General features: G+C 39.4%; 4 protein-coding genes across 9 annotated transcripts; 3 read left to right on the plus strand and 1 right to left on the minus strand.

Moving 5' to 3' along the window:
* Positions 1 to 4557: 4557 nt before the first annotated feature.
* LOC129763443 (uncharacterized) lies at positions 4558 to 6129 on the plus strand. Its single transcript, XM_055762512.1, has 3 exons — positions 4558 to 4756; positions 4815 to 5080; positions 5137 to 6129. The coding sequence occupies exons 2-3, from the start codon at positions 4819 to 4821 to the stop codon at positions 5601 to 5603; spliced, it is 729 nt and encodes a 242-aa protein (XP_055618487.1). The 5' UTR covers positions 4558 to 4756; positions 4815 to 4818; the 3' UTR covers positions 5604 to 6129.
* On the minus strand, positions 5860 to 6784 carry LOC129763449 (UDP-N-acetylglucosamine transferase subunit ALG13 homolog). Its single transcript, XM_055762526.1, has 2 exons — positions 6667 to 6784; positions 5860 to 6606 (listed from the first exon to the last, which is right to left on the minus strand). The coding sequence occupies exon 2, from the start codon at positions 6563 to 6565 to the stop codon at positions 6053 to 6055; it is 513 nt and encodes a 170-aa protein (XP_055618501.1). The 5' UTR covers positions 6566 to 6606; positions 6667 to 6784; the 3' UTR covers positions 5860 to 6052.
* Positions 6785 to 11177: 4393 nt separating this feature from the next.
* Positions 11178 to 13120, plus strand: LOC129763446 (uncharacterized). Of its 3 annotated transcripts, XM_055762521.1 has the most exons (4): positions 11178 to 11228; positions 11286 to 11396; positions 11455 to 11748; positions 11808 to 13120. In XM_055762521.1, the coding sequence occupies exons 3-4, from the start codon at positions 11592 to 11594 to the stop codon at positions 12377 to 12379; spliced, it is 729 nt and encodes a 242-aa protein (XP_055618496.1). In that variant the 5' UTR covers positions 11178 to 11228; positions 11286 to 11396; positions 11455 to 11591; the 3' UTR covers positions 12380 to 13120. The 3 variants fall into 3 exon arrangements, with proteins under 3 accessions (XP_055618496.1, XP_055618495.1, XP_055618497.1); XM_055762520.1 differs by having other exon boundaries at positions 11184 to 11396; XM_055762522.1 differs by having other exon boundaries at positions 11184 to 11384.
* A 307-nt stretch (positions 13121 to 13427) lies between these two features.
* LOC129763444 (uncharacterized) lies at positions 13428 to 17773 on the plus strand. 4 transcript variants are annotated; one of them, XM_055762513.1, is made up of 5 exons: positions 13428 to 13524; positions 13586 to 13848; positions 15940 to 16050; positions 16109 to 16402; positions 16462 to 17773. In XM_055762513.1, exons 4-5 carry the CDS (start codon positions 16246 to 16248, stop codon positions 17031 to 17033), a joined length of 729 nt encoding a protein of 242 aa, XP_055618488.1. In that variant the 5' UTR covers positions 13428 to 13524; positions 13586 to 13848; positions 15940 to 16050; positions 16109 to 16245; the 3' UTR covers positions 17034 to 17773. The 4 variants fall into 4 exon arrangements, 3 of the variants coding, with proteins under 3 accessions (XP_055618488.1, XP_055618489.1, XP_055618491.1); XM_055762514.1 differs by having other exon boundaries at positions 15940 to 16038; XM_055762516.1 differs by lacking the exons at positions 13428 to 13524; positions 13586 to 13848 and adding an exon at positions 15833 to 15882.
* Positions 17774 to 18070: the final 297 nt, after the last annotated feature.

Below are 18070 nucleotides of genomic sequence, written 5' to 3' on the forward strand. Positions count from 1 at the left end.
CGTTTTTGTTCAGTTTCAACCCCAGTGCCAAACCAACTGCTGTCAAAACGTTTTTTTATTCACTCAGTTTCAACCTAGTTTCGCACTAGGTTCAACCCGAAAGCTGTTAGTTTCGCACTGAGATGTTTCACGGGTTCGCGCTCGGGTTCACCAATACAACTATACTGAACTGTCAAGTTCTGAGTATTGACTAGTTCCGAGTATTTAGTAAGACTATGAAAATGGAAAACCTGCCGCTTCTGCTTTTGTATTATTGGAATCGTAATCCAATTCGGATTCTGATTTTGAAGAGTATATTCGCATAGACGACATGCTTTCATTGGGAGGCGAAAATAATTATGGATATTCAGGTGGAATAAACAAGCTTTCAAATTCAAAATTATGAATGAAAATTTACTTTAACGTATCTTTTTTATTTTATGTGATGAAATAAGGGGTTTTTGTCCGAAATTGCAAAAACATATTGAACGAAAATTGTGTCTGATGATGATTTTATATTATAACTAGCTGGCAAACTTCGTCCCGCCCAAAATTTATTTTTCGTTATCACATTCCCGTTTTTTTACTAAGCGCACGTTCATAGGTCCAATTCTCGTGCAAGATTTTTCACTTGCAAATAACATGTTTCTCCGTTACATGGAAGAAATGTTTGATACAGAAAATATAATACAATAAAGACAGCCCTAAATAGGACAATTCCTTTCTCAAGTTTTGCTCTTATCAACACATTCGGTGATCCATTTTTATTTATATAGATAGAAGAAGATATAGGAGTGCGTTTTATCACATTAAAACAAAATCAATTGTCATGTTTGGTTGAAATATGTGTATTTTTTTACGGGACACCCTCTCCATTTCAGAGGAGGGAGGGGTGCCATACTTTCTATGACGGTATGACATTTTTCATATTCAAAAATCTTGCCAAATTTGGCTCTATTTGATTGATTAGTTTTCGAGTTATGCAGAAATTTGTGTTTCATTTGTATGGTAGCCTGCCTTAGAGAGGAGGGAGGAGTGTCGAACTACCATAGAAACGTTTATCGATCCCTAAAAACTCTATATGCTAAGCTTAATTCCATTTGTTTGATTAGTTCTCGAGTTGTTCAGCACTCTACACTCCTCCTCTTTAGAGAGGAGAAAGGAGTGTCAAATCACCATAAAAACATTTATTGCTCCCTAAAACCTCCATATGCCAAATTTGTTTCCATTTGATTGATTAGTTCTCGAGTTATGCAGAAATTTGTGTTTCATTTGTATGGCAGCCTCCCTTAAGAGAAGGGGGAGAAATATCTAACCACCATAGAATCATTTATTGCACTCTAAAACCTCCACATGCCAAATTTGGTTTTATTTGCTTGATTAATTCTCGAGTAATGCAGAAATTTGTGCGCATATCTTAGACCAAGTCTGTAAAGCCAGTTTAGGTCACAGAGTTTTTTGGATAAGTCGAAAATACCTCAATACTAGGACATTTATTTATTTATTTATTTCGTCTTCGAATTTTTTCGCACAGACTACATCTTAACTTATATTCTTAAGTCTAAGTTTAAAAAACAGCTTTATTTATATTGAATTCGAACACTGCACTAACACTATTAAAATCTCTCAAACATGCATAAAAAGGATTGTAGTATCTATACGTCGTTCTACTCGTAGGGAGCGAAAGAAAAAGCTAGTTACGTAGTCGACGATGAGGTACAGTTATGTTTACATTTTGAAGAAGAGACGGGCAGTCTATGTTAGCTGTCAGCAGGTCAAACAAGAACAGTCGTCGCAATTTAGTCCGTCTGGATGCAAGTGTTTCAAGGTCGATTAGTTTACAGCGATCGGTATACTCCGGAAGTCTGGAACCGGCCCTCCACGGTAGCTGGCGTAGAGCGTAACGCAGGAAACATTTTTGGACTCTTTCAATTTTCATACACTGTACTGCATGGTACGGACTAGGACATTTAGAGTATCTGTAGGTGGAAAACCCGGCGGGATTTTTTCACCCACTCTCTTCCTGTTGGCTGTTAATCCCGCTTCCGATATTCCGTTACCCTGTTGTGCCCTCCTTGGCTACGCAGATGATTTTAAGATGTCGTGTTCAAGCAAGTATAGGGCAGTTGCCCGTAAGCACCTACAACATAACATCGAGACGTTAGACAAGTAGGCGACATCGGTTGGTTTCACAACCAATCCATTTAAAAGCACGATGATCCATATCTGCAGCAAAAAACGTCATCATTTCAACCGAATATCGAAACTCAAGCTACGAAACTCCATGATCCAGAGGGTTAGCTCGACAAGAGTTCTAGGTGCTTGGGTAAATCGTCGAGAGACAGCGAGAACGCATATTGCAAAGACACGAAACAACTTGCGACAACGTCTCAACTTTATCAGAACGATCCGATGATGGGGACAACCCTCCTGAATATAGCGAATGCAACTATAACCCCGAAACTTCTTTACAAAATCGAACTATTCAACCCTACGGACCTTCACGGCCTACGATCAGTTTACAATAGCTTTTTACGAGTGTCATCTGATGCAATCAGATCTTCTCCTATTTATTCTCTCTACATCGAATGTGGAGTTCGTGATTTCACCTCAGTAGTATGTCGCACTCTGGTTCGCTGTGCTTGTCCCACTCTCGAGCGTTCAAACGAAACTTCATCCAAAATGTTCGAAGAAGCAGAAAGACGTTTTTCAGAACTAACCTCCGCACCACTTCCTTCCCTCACCAAGGACCTTAGAGTTTTATTCAGACCATGGAATTTTCTTCCGGTGCGAGTAGATTGGACTATCAAGAGTCTTCACAAAAGGGGTCAGGCAAAAGAAATCGCTCGTTCGAGCTACTTGGAACTTACTGCTGGAAAATACAGTAGCCACAAACTGATATTCACTGATGTTGGATTTGGAATCGCGGGTGTCGAACCTCCTTTTTCTTGTCAACTATCATCAGTCTGCTCTATTTTCTCAGCAGAGGCAGCGGCTTATCATACGGAATTAGCAGAGCAGATGAACCTGTGATAATTTTTTCGTATTCAGCCAGCGCATTTCTCGCAATAGATAGTGGGAGAAGCAAACACCCGTTCATTAAAGAAGCCGAAACTCACGCCGTGAATAAGGTGGTCACACTTGTTTAGGTTTCCAGCAGTCTTCAGAAAACAAACGCGGCGCTGCGCTTGAGTTTAATTTTTATCAGCGCGCGCTCAAAGAAAACTCGTATACTCTCTTGGTGCGAAGAGCACAAAATTCATAAGCCCGACAGTGCAAAATGTACCCGGCGCAGAACTCAGATACTAAACATTTCTTCTCACTTGTGTGATACGCGACTCATTCTATACACACACATATACATCATATTCTAGCGCCCGCTTTGTCTTCGTTCGTTCTAAGCAAAGCATAAAAACAACAGCGCGTCCCCATTTGAACCGCATACGCTTGTGTGAAGAAAAATACCTCAACAGAGAGAGCAATTCAGATTCAAGCGCGCAGTATAGAAATACGGCGCAAGCACGCCGCAAATTTCAGCGTAAAACTCGGCTCAAAACTGGGCGTAAGAACGGCGCTGACAACCAAACATTTCATCTGTGTTTCGAAGCGTGCTCATTCGCCAGAGCGCATGTGTGCACAAGGAGTGGTAGCTCAACTGAGTACAAAAATCTTGTTGCGCATCAGCACCGAGTTGCATTCTGAAGACTGGTTTCCGGTCATGTTGGTATTCATGGAAACGAACTTGCAGACCGATTGGCTAACATTGGGAGATATAAAGGGGGCACCGGCACTTCAACCGAAAATGTCTTCAAACTTGTTGATTGTCAGCTCGAGCATCATCAGCAGATCATCTGGAACCAGGCAGATACAAAACTTCGGGAAGTAAAACACTATCAATCGCTGGTAGGACCGACCCGACAGAGTGGAACAGCGAGTTCTTACTCTTTGTAGAATAGGACACACAAAGTTTACGTATCGGTACCTGTTCGACCAAACTGAACAGCCATTTTGTATCAACTGCGAAGTGCAGCTCACTGTTTAACACATGTTCGCCGAATGTAGAGCCTACGAAGAACATCGACAACAATTTCTTCTGGGTCATTCTCTGCACGACATCCCTATCCCTATCCCAAGAAACCGATAACAAAACAAAGCTTTTGAAATTTTTGAAGACCACTGGGTTATTTAATCAGCTCTAGATGTTACAGTGAGGCAAAAGCCTTGAGTGATACGCCTCTTAAAATCTAATAAAAAAAATCATGATGGGTTGACGAGATGTCTGCTTTTGATGAACCGATTTGAGCATACCATAGCAATTTATTATTTTGATGGAAATGATCACCCATATTTCGGTACCCGAACGAGAACGAACTTTTGCAGTCCGTTCGAAATCGACTTTTGCGTTCTACACCCCTAAAGAGATCGACTGCTGCATTCTCAAAGTTCTAAAATCCGTCCCAGATTCAAACCCATTTGACATATGCAAAACTGGCAACATTGGCTTGAAGCGAAACAAACATCAAAACAAAAACAAAAGTGCGCTACATACAAAGTACGTAGAATAGAAGGTAAGGGAAACTGCCTGTGTATACGCACGGAGAGCGCATGTGTTATGCACACAAAGAAGTTAATAATAAAAAATCCTCAATTTGTTCGAAGTTCTGAAGTTTTTTTTTCAATATTTCTTGGTTTTAAAAGTTCCAAAAATCATAGAAAGTGACAAAATCGCAGATCGAGCCGACGATAAACACGATAGCGTACCACATTTTCACTGCAGGTAAGGTTTTATGTAATTTTTTATCGATTTCATGCTGAACAGTTTTTGTTTACTTCAGCAAAATGTCGAAGTGTCACGTCCCGCGATGCCGGAGCAGAAAAATTTTGAATAGTAGCAAAACCGAAAGCTTTGAAGAAAGCCGGATAACTTTCCACCGTTTTCCGACCAACAAATTGTTGAGACGGAAATGGTTCAACTTTTTCGGATACAAAAGCTCTTTCGATACGCGAAACATATTTGTTTGCTCGCTTCATTTTTCGCCGGATTCTTTTGGGGATACTGTTTTACCCGACAGTCAGCAAAGAAGACGTCTTCGTACCGGAGGTAAGTGTGTTTTATATAAATTGTGATGAGGTAAACTAATCGGGAGATGTTTTCAGCTATCCCATGCATTCGCTCCTCGGATCTTCCAAAACATTCCGCTACCGTTTGGAGCGTATCTAACGTTACCGAAAAACCTGGCGAAGCTGCTACCGGAATCCATTCCGATGTTTCCCACAGCCAATTTTCGCATGAATATTCGAACGATTGTTTGGAGTCAACGACTGTTGGGGAGCAAGTTAACGGTTCAGGTTTTGCTGCATCGGAGAGCTCTGACCCGCTTGAACATTTTAGCAGTACCAAAGAGCAGAACAATCGAAGTTTAACGGCAAACGAGATAACAACAGTGGCAAAATATGGCATACTTTGCCACAAGAGAGAACGTGAGCTGAGAGCCACAATCGAAGAGTTGCAAAGCAAACTGGAAAGTCGAGATAATCAGATTTCCGATTTAAGGAAGCAAACATTTGAGCTTCAGAGAAGGATCGATGAGCTCCAGCTTCAGAGAAAGATTTACTCGCACTAATGTTCACCGCCAAATACCATCAGAAGCACTGACTGCGAGCTAATAAGCTTACGCTGAAGGAATTCCAAACCAGGAGGACGATTTTATTGAATAATTTATGGCAACAAAACCATTAACTTTCCATCATGTGCCACAATTGAATGGAGAAAATTGACCATCTGTTGGAATGTCTGCTAGAAAACACCCTCCCTTTTTTGTGATAACAGTGAGAATCAATATTATAGTGATAGAATCAACCATTCTTTAACAAACGCTATGCATTACACAATGTTTTATAATAATAATCGTATTTTTTTTTTTACAATGGAGTGGAATGTGCTAGCATGTTGAACACGTCTTAATTTTAATCCAAAATTTCTCTTGTTTCGGAACTATGTTCCTTTCTATAAATAATTATATTTGTCATTATATTACTATCCATAATATGTTTCGTCAGTTCTTTTTGCCTGTTAAACCCCCATAAATACATCCAGAAAATTTACAAAATCAGCCACTGATCCAGGGGGAAATTTCTTCAACTGTCCAAGATTGCTACTCGCCAGAGCCTGGCTCAATGTTGACAGTGTACAGCATTCCAAGTAACCCTCTTTGGACAGCTGTTCGGCGAGTTCGGTCTGATGATTGTCCATTAAATTCTCATTTATCACCACCACCAGCGGTTTCTCAGCGGACAAAACTTCTATACAGCTTCCAGCACCAGCATGACTTATCACCAAATCTGCCTGCCGGATGTCATCAGCTATACTGCTCTTCAAATCGAAAAATTTAACTTCGATATCATTGGCAAACAATTCTTTCGCGATGGTTGGATCTTTGCCACGTCCTATTTGGAGGTTTAACGTACGGCAACCCATCCGACGCAGTTCATTGACGACAGACGGTTCCGTTACCTTGTCGATCAGTTCCTCGAACTTAGTGGTCCCGACAGTTACAAAGACATTTTCGTACCTTGGCTGCTTCATGTTATGAACTTGCGTTCTGTTTCAACTGTAAATGGTAATGTCTGAAATCAAAAAAAAAGTTATTTTATTACTTTCAACAAGCAACCAAAACGAATAACTACAAAGTCAAACTGATAATAATAAATTCATTATTTTGACAGCGGAATCACGGCGACCACTGAAATAAGGTGAAATATTGCGTGATGATGACGGCTTTACTATCGATATCGTGTACAAGCACGGCAAACTCTCAGTATACACGCTGGTATGGAAGTCTCAGGTATCCGCGTTGACGGCATTGAGCATCGTATTATGAAATGGGAGCGTAAGCATGATAATATGGGTTGGCAGAAGAAATGAACACGCTTTTAAAATCAAAATTATGAATGAAAATTATTTTTTCCAAATCAATTGAGTACTCTATGTAAATGAAAATCACTTTTGCTTGCAAGTAGTGAAAAAATATCATACAAAAACTGTGTCTGAAGATAATGTTATGATATAATGTTATGTTTTGGTGAGAATATCTGAAAATTCATAGAAAATAATTGAAACTGGGGTCAGAACAACGTATTTCTAGTAGGCAAATAACGCAAAGAAAAAAATCACTATAATACAGATAAAAAAAGACGGGTGGGTAATGTCGGGGACATAACCGGAGTGACGTAGGACTATACAAAGGGGGCAGCTTTTGTTAAATATATATTTTAAATATATTACTTTATTTTCTTCTCCTACGTGAATACCTACCTATCTACCTGAAAAATTGATTAGTTTACTGTTTACTCTTTATGAATATGTTGATGGTTCTGAAAAGAACCTTTGGTGTTGTGTTTTTGTTATCACTCGATATTCCCATCTTGTTCGGTTAAACCTTCCTGTTTAGCTATTGCGTTTGCCACTCGCCACAGCTTTCACAGTTGGAAAATTTCTTCCCATCCAGCTTGTGACATGTTGTGCAGTAAATTACATTTAATGCGACGTGCCGGAGAAACACTTTGCCACTCGCTGAAACTAATTGTTGCCTTGATGAGCGCCGAACCGAAGCTGCTCTGTTCTTGATGCGGGTTTTCTGATCGTCGTGAGCAGCTTTGCAAGCCAACTCGAGCACTTCGACGGCCGAAACTCTATAATCGCTGTTAGGTATACTGGTGCTCCGGCACCAATCCGTTCGGCCTTGTTACCCTTGTGGAGCAATCAGTAAATGCGACCAACAGGGAACTGGAGACCTGCACGGTTCGAGTGAGACTTTGCCTTTCCCTTAACTTGTCCTCCTTTGTTACGTCCACGATGCCGATGCCGTACAACCACACGGGTTTACGGTTTGAAAGAAAATAAGATATTTTTTTGGGGTCCGCGTGTATTATACTCTAGCAGTACACACTCACAGGATAGAGACAAATGAGCAGATTCAGCCAAAGGGGCGAGTCCAACGAGACGAATGAATGGGCGTTAAAAGGAAGCGATGGCAAAAAAATACATTCATTACGATTTGTTCGCTCGTTGGATTCACATGCAGGCTAAAAAGGGTCCTTTTCAGGATCACAAAATTATCTTCAATCTAAAGAGTTTATTGTTTTGTTATCACTCGATATCCCCATCTTGTTCGGCTAAACCTTTCTGTTTAGCGATTGCATTTGCCACTCGCCACAGCTTTCACAGTTGGAAATTTTCTTCCCATCCAGCTTGTGACATATTTTACAGTAAATTACATTCAATGGCACGTCGCATTACCACCACTCAGTATCGGATTGGAGGTAATTTTAACCTGTAATTGAACATTTGCGATGACAGTGGTACAGTGTCGACTTTCAATGTGGGGTCATAATTTGGACCCCGAACTCTATGTTTACAAAAATGTCCAACTAAATATGTCGAATTACAGGTCCGTCCAATTAGCTAAATGTCGAGATAAGTGTAAATTACTGTGCTTTCAATCTAGAAGCAATTCTGCCAAATTCACATACTCATCATATCCTGGCAAACAAATTATGAAAAAATCAATTTGTGTTTTATTATTATTTTGGATATTGTTTTAGAAAGCATTGAACTGTATCTCCTAAACTCTTTTTTGGAAGGTTTAATGGCCCTGAAAAGCGCCTTGTTTTATGGAATGGTTCCAATTTAGAAAACTTTGTACTCGTGGTTTTGAAAAAAACCATTTCGAACGCCCTCGATGCCGCCTTGTTCTGGATTTGCCACCAAAGCAGTTTGTATAAAGAACAAACTTTTTTCTTCTGCTACCTGATGCCGTTTTGCGATTGCGTTTGCCACTCGCCACACGCTGCAACTGCCTGTTGTCGTCTTGATGTGTTCTGTTCTGAATGCGGTTTTTCTTATCGTCGCGAGCAGCTTTATCAGCCAACTCGATCACTTCGGCGGCCGAAACTATATAACGCCGGCTAGGTGGACTGGTGCACTGGTATTAACGCGCTCGGCCTAGCTACCCTTGCGGGGAACTCCAGATCAACACGGTTCGAGCGGGATTTTGCCTTTCCCTTCACTTTTCCTCCTTTACCATGTCCAGACATGGCTGCTTGGGTTGGTTTGTTGATGTGTTGTGATGCGAACCGATGTGGTGTACGGTTTGAATGAGAATGATCGTTACGGCAGCGGAGCGGGGATTTTTAAGCTGACTGGCTGGCTCGAGAATTACGCATGTGTGAGACTGCGACTAATGTGTCGTTCATATTTTTTCTTTTTCCTTTCCAATCGTGCTTCATTCTATTTCGCTGCTGCTCTGGTTGCCAGTTTTGGTCGGTACGATTTGAGGAGCACAAAATGGACCAATTAAAAATGGGCACATAGTGCATTTTGACAATGCTTGATATTTCACAATTATTCTATTATTTATCTCAAGAAAAATGAAATGTTATTCGTTATGATAGATGCGTAGATATATTTCCTATCAATTGATGCAAAAACCTTTGCGATCTATTGAGAAATGCTCGAGTTATAAGCGTTCCAAATCTTGCATTTTTTCCTACTTGTTCAGTGCCTAGATTTCCATTTCACCCCCTATATCTTCCGGTTAGACGTAGTCCTACGTCAAAATTTCATACAAATTTTATCAAATCAAAACTGCCTTAAAGCCCATTTATACGTTGCTAGTAGCTGACTTCACAATGAGCAGCTACTGACCCGGTGAACTCGCTTGACAAATGGTTGACTCGCCTTGTCCGTTCACACAATGTGAGCTGCTGACAAGAAACCAGATACCACGACACGGGTTTACCAGAGATGCCAGGCGATTTTTCAAATGTCCATCAAATAGTCAGAAACAGCAATCAGGTCCGAATTTGTCAGATGATTGATCCAAAATCGGCTTCTTTATTGGCAGTTTTCGTCTTAGGTTTTCAGTTGAATTTATCAGTACACAATTTTATAGCGAAACACACGCTGGCCGTGTTTAAAAATACTTTGTGCTGAATTTATTTTATACTGAAGGTACTATCCGAAAAAAGCAGAAAGAAAAAAGGATTCGGGCCAGGAATTGGATGCAAAGAAAAGAAGCAACAAATACAATATTGAAGTAACTCTACAATGATGATCTCCGAGAGTACAGAGCAGTGTTGAGAATAACACCTGAAAAAGTGAAAAAAACTGTTGGATTTAATTGCTCCACAAATATAACGCCAAGATACACTCATGAAGGATGCTAAACCTACAAGAGTGAAACTAGAAATGATGTGCCTTTCTTCTGGAATATCGTTCAGATTATTGTCGATATTTTTTAGAATCTCGAAAGCATCCATAGCTAAAATAATTCCGAAAGTATGTGGTGCTCCAAATGGCAGTCTAAAAGATTTTTCAAAATTTGATTTATTTCGCCTTGACAGCAGCTTCGTGTACCAATTTGTGAAATAAAAATGTTAGTAGATTTGCAGGAGCAATTAATACGCCTCAAAAACTAAAATAATGAATGAAAATCTACTTTTTCTAAATCGAATATGTATTCTGTTTCTTAGAACAATACTTTTTTGCAAGTTGTGAGTGAATTTTGAATTAAAATTGTGCCCGATAATGATTTTATATTTAGATCCCCAAGAAAACTATTTTTAAAAAACGTGCCCCGTCAGCGTGCAAAACTAAATAATAACGATTCCGTTTAGAAACTATGAGGGTTTAATTTGTTCTTCCAATAATTTTCAAGTCTATAAATATCTTCGCATATTTTCAAATATCTTAAAAATAGAGAAATGTAAAGACAATGTCAAGATTTGGCATCCCTGATTCGAGCGCTAAAATCTGTTTTTGACGTTTTGAGGGATGCGAGTGCGAGTAAATTCAAAAAACTTTGAAGTAGCTCGCACACCGAATCACACATGACACTAGCTGGCATGATGTGTTCACACGGTGTGAGTAGCTGCACTGCAGTAACTGACTAGACCGACTCGTATGTTTACTCGCACCGTCTGAACCCGGCTTTAGAACCGACTAATCTGATAGAGAATAGTTGGCATCATACAAACTAATGTCGTATCTAGATGTCGACACCATTCCGCCGTCAACGCGAATGGAGCATAGTAGCAACCAAGGCGTTATACTATAGGTGGACCGCAATGTCAAAATTGCTGTTCGGCCATTGCTCGTGAAAAAACAAATTTGTTTACAAAGCAAATCATATCTTTTGGTGACAAATGCATTCGTTGGCAAAATAGCTGCTCGCGCTTCACTGTAGGCAGTAATTTTCTGGATTTTTTTGTATAACAATTTCTCATAATTGCTTCTACTTTTTCAGATATCTACAATCAGCGGTCGAATTAAAAACAGTGCAGAAGGATGTTTTGAGTATATTTTACCTTCTAGCCGCGCAATCAATGCTTTTCTTTCCAAGCAAGTAGCGTTTTTCGTATGTGGTTTTATTGAGCATTTAAAAGAAAGTGTTATTTTTTTTGTTTTATCACCAGGGCAAAAGCATGAAATAGAATCGTACGTGGTACGAATTTATCGGCACAATCTGATCAAGGACGGAGGCATCATCAAACGGAAACTACGCGAAAAACTTTCCGAAGAGATAAAACTGCGCCGCAACACTCGTGTGAAAATGGACGAGTTGGGCTGGGTGCTGATGAACCACAATTTGATAACACGTAATGAGCCAATCCAACAGCATGCCAATGGTAATCGACCAAATAATTTTAAATTGAACATGGAGCGGTTGCGAAACCTACTGGAGCAGCAAGAACAGAACAATCACGCTGGTAGGTCGGTTTGATATATTTATTCCGCTAAAGAATGATTATATTTGTTGATTTTTCAGAGTTGACTTCCAAAAAGCAAAACAAATCCCTGCGTATGCTGGATGCAATTTTACAAAACGACAAAGTTTTGAAGGAAATTAAAGAGATGGTAGCGGCGAATCGACTTCTATCGGAAATTCGTTATGTGACTACGGTGGAACGTATGCTGAAACACAATTTGGACCCCTCTTTGCGCTGCTGCTTTGTATGCCGAGAGTATTTCCGCACTGCCGATGAGTGTACCAGTCATTTCGAAAAATTGCACGGTGAGAAATTTCTTATTGTTGCGGCGGTGGATCGATTTCAGACTAGTCAAAAGTTCAACGTTCTACATCACTACAATGCCCTTAATCCGGTGACAATATTCACGATTTGCAACGTATACCACACAGCCCTAATAAAAAAAAAACAAGAAAAGACGGGTCTAATATTTTACAATAAAGTCTACAATCTACCACTTTCCACGAAAATCGGAGAACCACTATATCGGTTAGACATGGAATGGCTGATACATATAAGGCAGAAAAAATGTTTAACTTTGGAATTCAACATCCTATATTTCCTCGTACCATTAAGTTCATGGCGCATTTGATGTCGGTCATCGTAACTGCTTCTATGGAAATGACGTGAGCAGAAAAGTGTGGTAAACAATGTCCGGGTTATTTTTCGTTATGAGAACCTTGTTTCCACATCCTTTTACTGCACAATAATACGGCATCTGAAGTAAATAAAATATTCACAATATAATTTTGGCATGATAGAGAACCGCGAGATGAACAATTATCTGTGAAGGAGTTGGACAACAGATTTCTTAGACTTATAGCACTTTTATCACACTCACAAGCTAATCAAATCCTCACTGTCCCCCAAAAATATTGAATAATATATAATTTTTTTTCCCAAAATATATATTTTATTAAGGCACGTAGCTTGACGGGGCCGGGAGTCCAATATTTTAACAATTTTTGTCTTACAACTATGTTAGTAATATGTAACCGATTACTCGCGGTTGGCTCGAGGTTAGTATTACAAAGATCTCATAATTGGGATGTTGCAGTCTCCAGTACTATGTATGTGTGGCCGACACGGGATACTTCCTATTGGAGTATAACTGACCATTGATCAGCGACGCCCCCCTAGTCTGTACCTCATATCAATCGTGGTGCGTCTCTCTTGACTCGAGGAATCCAGGGTAGAATGGTCACTGGACGGTACAATCTTCAGCTCGTGTAGAGTTGCCATGAGCGGTACAATCTTTGGCTCTTGTTGAATGATCAGTGGCCTTCGACCTGTGTATCTGTAAAGAGTATGTGTATGTTTAATTACATTACATGTAGCGGTTATAATATATAATATAAATACCTTATTGCAGCTATAGTACCCTATTTTTCACGAATATATATTTGTTTATTTCTTCCTTCAGTTGTTTTCCTCAGCGAGTTGATATGAAACCATAACCACACAACCAAACAAAAAGTAAATAATTCAGAAAGCTACGTCTCGCTACTCGTCTCAGGTATTGTCATGAAAGTGTCAAGAACGAAACACCTATAGTTTAGCATCTTGGTAGCAACTAAGGCGTCTCTAAATCAAGGTGCTATACTATAGGTGGACCGCAATGTCAAAATTGCTGTTCGGCCATTGCTCGTGAAAAAACAAATTTGTTTACAAAACATATCATATCTTTTGGTGACAAATTCATTCGTCGGCAAAATAGCTGCTCGAGCTTTACTGTAGGTAGGTAATTTTCTGGATTTTTTCGTATAACAATTTCTCATAATTGCTTCTACTTTTTCAGATATCTACAATCAGCGGTCGAATTAAAAACAGTGCAGAAGGATGTTTTGAGTATGTTTTAGCTTCTAGCCGCGCAATCAATGCTTTTTTTCCAAGCAAGATGTACTTCTGTTTGGATCCTATCGGCGGGGAAAAAAGTACTTACGGCGACGGTGACAAGAAATAGCGCTGATTACGAGATTACCAGATCCAGAAGATCCGGAAGGGCTGTTACAAGTAATTGGTTTTGCTAGAGCAAAAGGAGGTTGACAATGATTGCAACAGGTTCGTGTTTATTTTTCAAATTAGTGGACTTTTGTGTTGCTAATATATTACAGGTGAAATAAACTGTTGGAATCACGACTATCGATCACGCCAGAAGATCCGGAAAGAGTTGTTGAAAGTAATTGGCCACAGAAAAGTATCCATTTATGAAGTCTATCTCCATCTCGGGGGAAAGTGTGGTAAACAATGTCCGGGTTGTTTTTCGTTATGCGGACCTTGTTTCCGCATCCTTTTACTGCACAATAATACGGCATCTGAAGAAAATAAGATATTCACAATATAATTTTGGCATGATAGAGAACCGCGAGATGAACGATTATCTGTGGAGGAGTTGGACAACAGATTTCTTAGACTTATAGCACTTTAATCACACTCACAAGCTCTACAAATCCTCACTGTCCCCCAAAACTATTGAATAAGATGTAATATAAATACCTTAAAGCCCATTTATACGTTGCTAGTAGCTGACTTCACAATGAGCAGCTACTGACCCGGTGAACTCGCTTGACAAATGGTTGACTCGCCTTGTCCGTTCACACAATGTGAGCTGCTGACAAGAAACCAGATACCACGACACGGGTTTACCAGAGATGCCAGGCGATTTTTCAAATGTCCATCAAATAGTCAGAAACAGCAATCAGGTCCGAATTTGTCAGATGATTGATCCAAAATCGGCTTCTTTATTGGCAGTTTTCGTCTTAGGTTTTCAGTTGAATTTATCAGTACACAATTTTATAGCGAAACACACGCTGGCCGTGTTTAAAAATACTTTGTGCTGAATTTATTTTATACTGAAGGTACTATCCGAAAAAAGCAGAAAGAAAAAAGGATTCGGGCCAGGAATTGGATGCAAAGAAAAGAAGCAACAAATACAATATTGAAGTAACTCTACAATGATGATCTCCGAGAGTACAGAGCAGTGTTGAGAATAACACCTGAAAAAGTGAAAAAAACTGTTGGATTTAATTGCTCCACAAATATAACGCCAAGATACACTCATGAAGGATGCTAAACCTACAAGAGTGAAACTAGAAATGATGTGCCTTTCTTCTGGAATATCGTTCAGATTATTGTCGATATTTTTTAGAATCTCGAAAGCATCCATAGCTAAAATAATTCCGAAAGTATGTGGTGCTCCAAATGGCAGTCTAAAAGATTTTTCAAAATTTGATTTATTTCGCCTTGACAGCAGCTTCGTGTACCAATTTGTGAAATAAAAATGTTAGTAGATTTGCAGGAGCAATTAATACGCCTCAAAAACTAAAATAATGAATGAAAATCTACTTTTTCTAAATCGAATATGTATTCTGTTTCTTAGAACAATACTTTTTTGCAAGTTGTGAGTGAATTTTGAATTAAAATTGTGCCCGATAATGATTTTATATTTAGATCCCCAAGAAAACTATTTTTAAAAAACGTGCCCCGTCAGCGTGCAAAACTAAATAATAACGATTCCGTTTAGAAACTATGAGGGTTTAATTTGTTCTTCCAATAATTTTCAAGTCTATAAATATCTTCGCATATTTTCAAATATCTTAAAAATAGAGAAATGTAAAGACAATGTCAAGATTTGGCATCCCTGATTCGAGCGCTAAAATCTGTTTTTGACGTTTTGAGGGATGCGAGTGCGAGTAAATTCAAAAAACTTTGAAGTAGCTCGCACACCGAATCACACATGACACTAGCTGGCATGATGTGTTCACACGGTGTGAGTAGCTGCACTGCAGTAACTGACTAGACCGACTCGTATGTTTACTCGCACCGTCTGAACCCGGCTTTAGAACCGACTAATCTGATAGAGAATAGTTGGCATCATACAAACTAATGTCGTATCTAGATGTCGACACCATTCCGCCGTCAACGCGAATGGAGCATAGTAGCAACCAAGGCGTTATACTATAGGTGGACCGCAATGTCAAAATTGCTGTTCGGCCATTGCTCGTGAAAAAACAAATTTGTTTACAAAGCAAATCATATCTTTTGGTGACAAATGCATTCGTTGGCAAAATAGCTGCTCGCGCTTCACTGTAGGCAGTAATTTTCTGGATTTTTTTGTATAACAATTTCTCATAATTGCTTCTACTTTTTCAGATATCTACAATCAGCGGTCGAATTAAAAACAGTGCAGAAGGATGTTTTGAGTATATTTTACCTTCTAGCCGCGCAATCAATGCTTTTCTTTCCAAGCAAGTAGCGTTTTTCGTATGTGGTTTTATTGAGCATTTAAAAGAAAGTGTTATTTTTTTTGTTTTATCACCAGGGCAAAAGCATGAAATAGAATCGTACGTGGTACGAATTTATCGGCACAATCTGATCAAGGACGGAGGCATCATCAAACGGAAACTACGCGAAAAACTTTCCGAAGAGATAAAACTGCGCCGCAACACTCGTGTGAAAATGGACGAGTTGGGCTGGGTGCTGATGAACCACAATTTGATAACACGTAATGAGCCAATCCAACAGCATGCCAATGGTAATCGACCAAATAATTTTAAATTGAACATGGAGCGGTTGCGAAACCTACTGGAGCAGCAAGAACAGAACAATCACGCTGGTAGGTCGGTTTGATATATTTATTCCGCTAAAGAATGATTATATTTGTTGATTTTTCAGAGTTGACTTCCAAAAAGCAAAACAAATCCCTGCGTATGCTGGATGCAATTTTACAAAACGACAAAGTTTTGAAGGAAATTAAAGAGATGGTAGCGGCGAATCGACTTCTATCGGAAATTCGTTATGTGACTACGGTGGAACGTATGCTGAAACACAATTTGGACCCCTCTTTGCGCTGCTGCTTTGTATGCCGAGAGTATTTCCGCACTGCCGATGAGTGTACCAGTCATTTCGAAAAATTGCACGGTGAGAAATTTCTTATTGTTGCGGCGGTGGATCGATTTCAGACTAGTCAAAAGTTCAACGTTCTACATCACTACAATGCCCTTAATCCGGTGACAATATTCACGATTTGCAACGTATACCACACAGCCCTAATAAAAAAAAAACAAGAAAAGACGGGTCTAATATTTTACAATAAAGTCTACAATCTACCACTTTCCACGAAAATCGGAGAACCACTATATCGGTTAGACATGGAATGGCTGATACATATAAGGCAGAAAAAATGTTTAACTTTGGAATTCAACATCCTATATTTCCTCGTACCATTAAGTTCATGGCGCATTTGATGTCGGTCATCGTAACTGCTTCTATGGAAATGACGTGAGCAGAAAAGTGTGGTAAACAATGTCCGGGTTATTTTTCGTTATGAGAACCTTGTTTCCACATCCTTTTACTGCACAATAATACGGCATCTGAAGTAAATAAAATATTCACAATATAATTTTGGCATGATAGAGAACCGCGAGATGAACAATTATCTGTGAAGGAGTTGGACAACAGATTTCTTAGACTTATAGCACTTTTATCACACTCACAAGCTAATCAAATCCTCACTGTCCCCCAAAAATATTGAATAATATATAATTTTTTTTCCCAAAATATATATTTTATTAAGGCACGTAGCTTGACGGGGCCGGGAGTCCAATATTTTAACAATTTTTGTCTTACAACTATGTTAGTAATATGTAACCGATTACTCGCGGTTGGCTCGAGGTTAGTATTACAAAGATCTCATAATTGGGATGTTGCAGTCTCCAGTACTATGTATGTGTGGCCGACACGGGATACTTCCTATTGGAGTATAACTGACCATTGATCAGCGACGCCCCCCTAGTCTGTACCTCATATCAATCGTGGTGCGTCTCTCTTGACTCGAGGAATCCAGGGTAGAATGGTCACTGGACGGTACAATCTTCAGCTCGTGTAGAGTTGCCATGAGCGGTACAATCTTTGGCTCTTGTTGAATGATCAGTGGCCTTCGACCTGTGTATCTGTAAAGAGTATGTGTATGTTTAATTACATTACATGTAGCGGTTATAATATATAATATAAATACCTTATTGCAGCTATAGTACCCTATTTTTCACGAATATATATTTGTTTATTTCTTCCTTCAGTTGTTTTCCTCAGCGAGTTGATATGAAACCATAACCACACAACCAAACAAAAAGTAAATAATTCAGAAAGCTACGTCTCGCTACTCGTCTCAGGTATTGTCATGAAAGTGTCAAGAACGAAACACCTATAGTTTAGCATCTTGGTAGCAACTAAGGCGTCTCTAAATCAAGGTGCTATACTATAGGTGGACCGCAATGTCAAAATT

The sequence above is a fragment of the Toxorhynchites rutilus genome, chromosome 1 (assembly GCF_029784135.1).
Source record: "Toxorhynchites rutilus septentrionalis strain SRP chromosome 1, ASM2978413v1, whole genome shotgun sequence".
Classification (NCBI taxonomy): domain Eukaryota; kingdom Metazoa; phylum Arthropoda; class Insecta; order Diptera; family Culicidae; genus Toxorhynchites; species Toxorhynchites rutilus.

Bases quoted from the DNA above. Each gene is read 5' to 3' on its own strand.
- LOC129763443 (XM_055762512.1), top strand. From the start codon at position 4,819: ATGTCGAAGTGTCACGTCCCGCGATGCCGGAGCAGAAAAATTTTGAAT. The intron at 5,081-5,136 runs GTAAGTGTGTTT...AGATGTTTTCAG, and splicing joins AAGACGTCTTCGTACCGGAG to CTATCCCATGCATTCGCTCC.
- LOC129763449 (XM_055762526.1), bottom strand. From the start codon at position 6,565: ATGAAGCAGCCAAGGTACGAAAATGTCTTTGTAACTGTCGGGACCACT.
- LOC129763446 (XM_055762521.1), top strand. From the start codon at position 11,592: ATGGACGAGTTGGGCTGGGTGCTGATGAACCACAATTTGATAACACGT. The intron at 11,749-11,807 runs GTAGGTCGGTTT...TTGATTTTTCAG, and splicing joins AGAACAGAACAATCACGCTG to AGTTGACTTCCAAAAAGCAA.
- LOC129763444 (XM_055762513.1), top strand. From the start codon at position 16,246: ATGGACGAGTTGGGCTGGGTGCTGATGAACCACAATTTGATAACACGT. The intron at 16,403-16,461 runs GTAGGTCGGTTT...TTGATTTTTCAG, and splicing joins AGAACAGAACAATCACGCTG to AGTTGACTTCCAAAAAGCAA.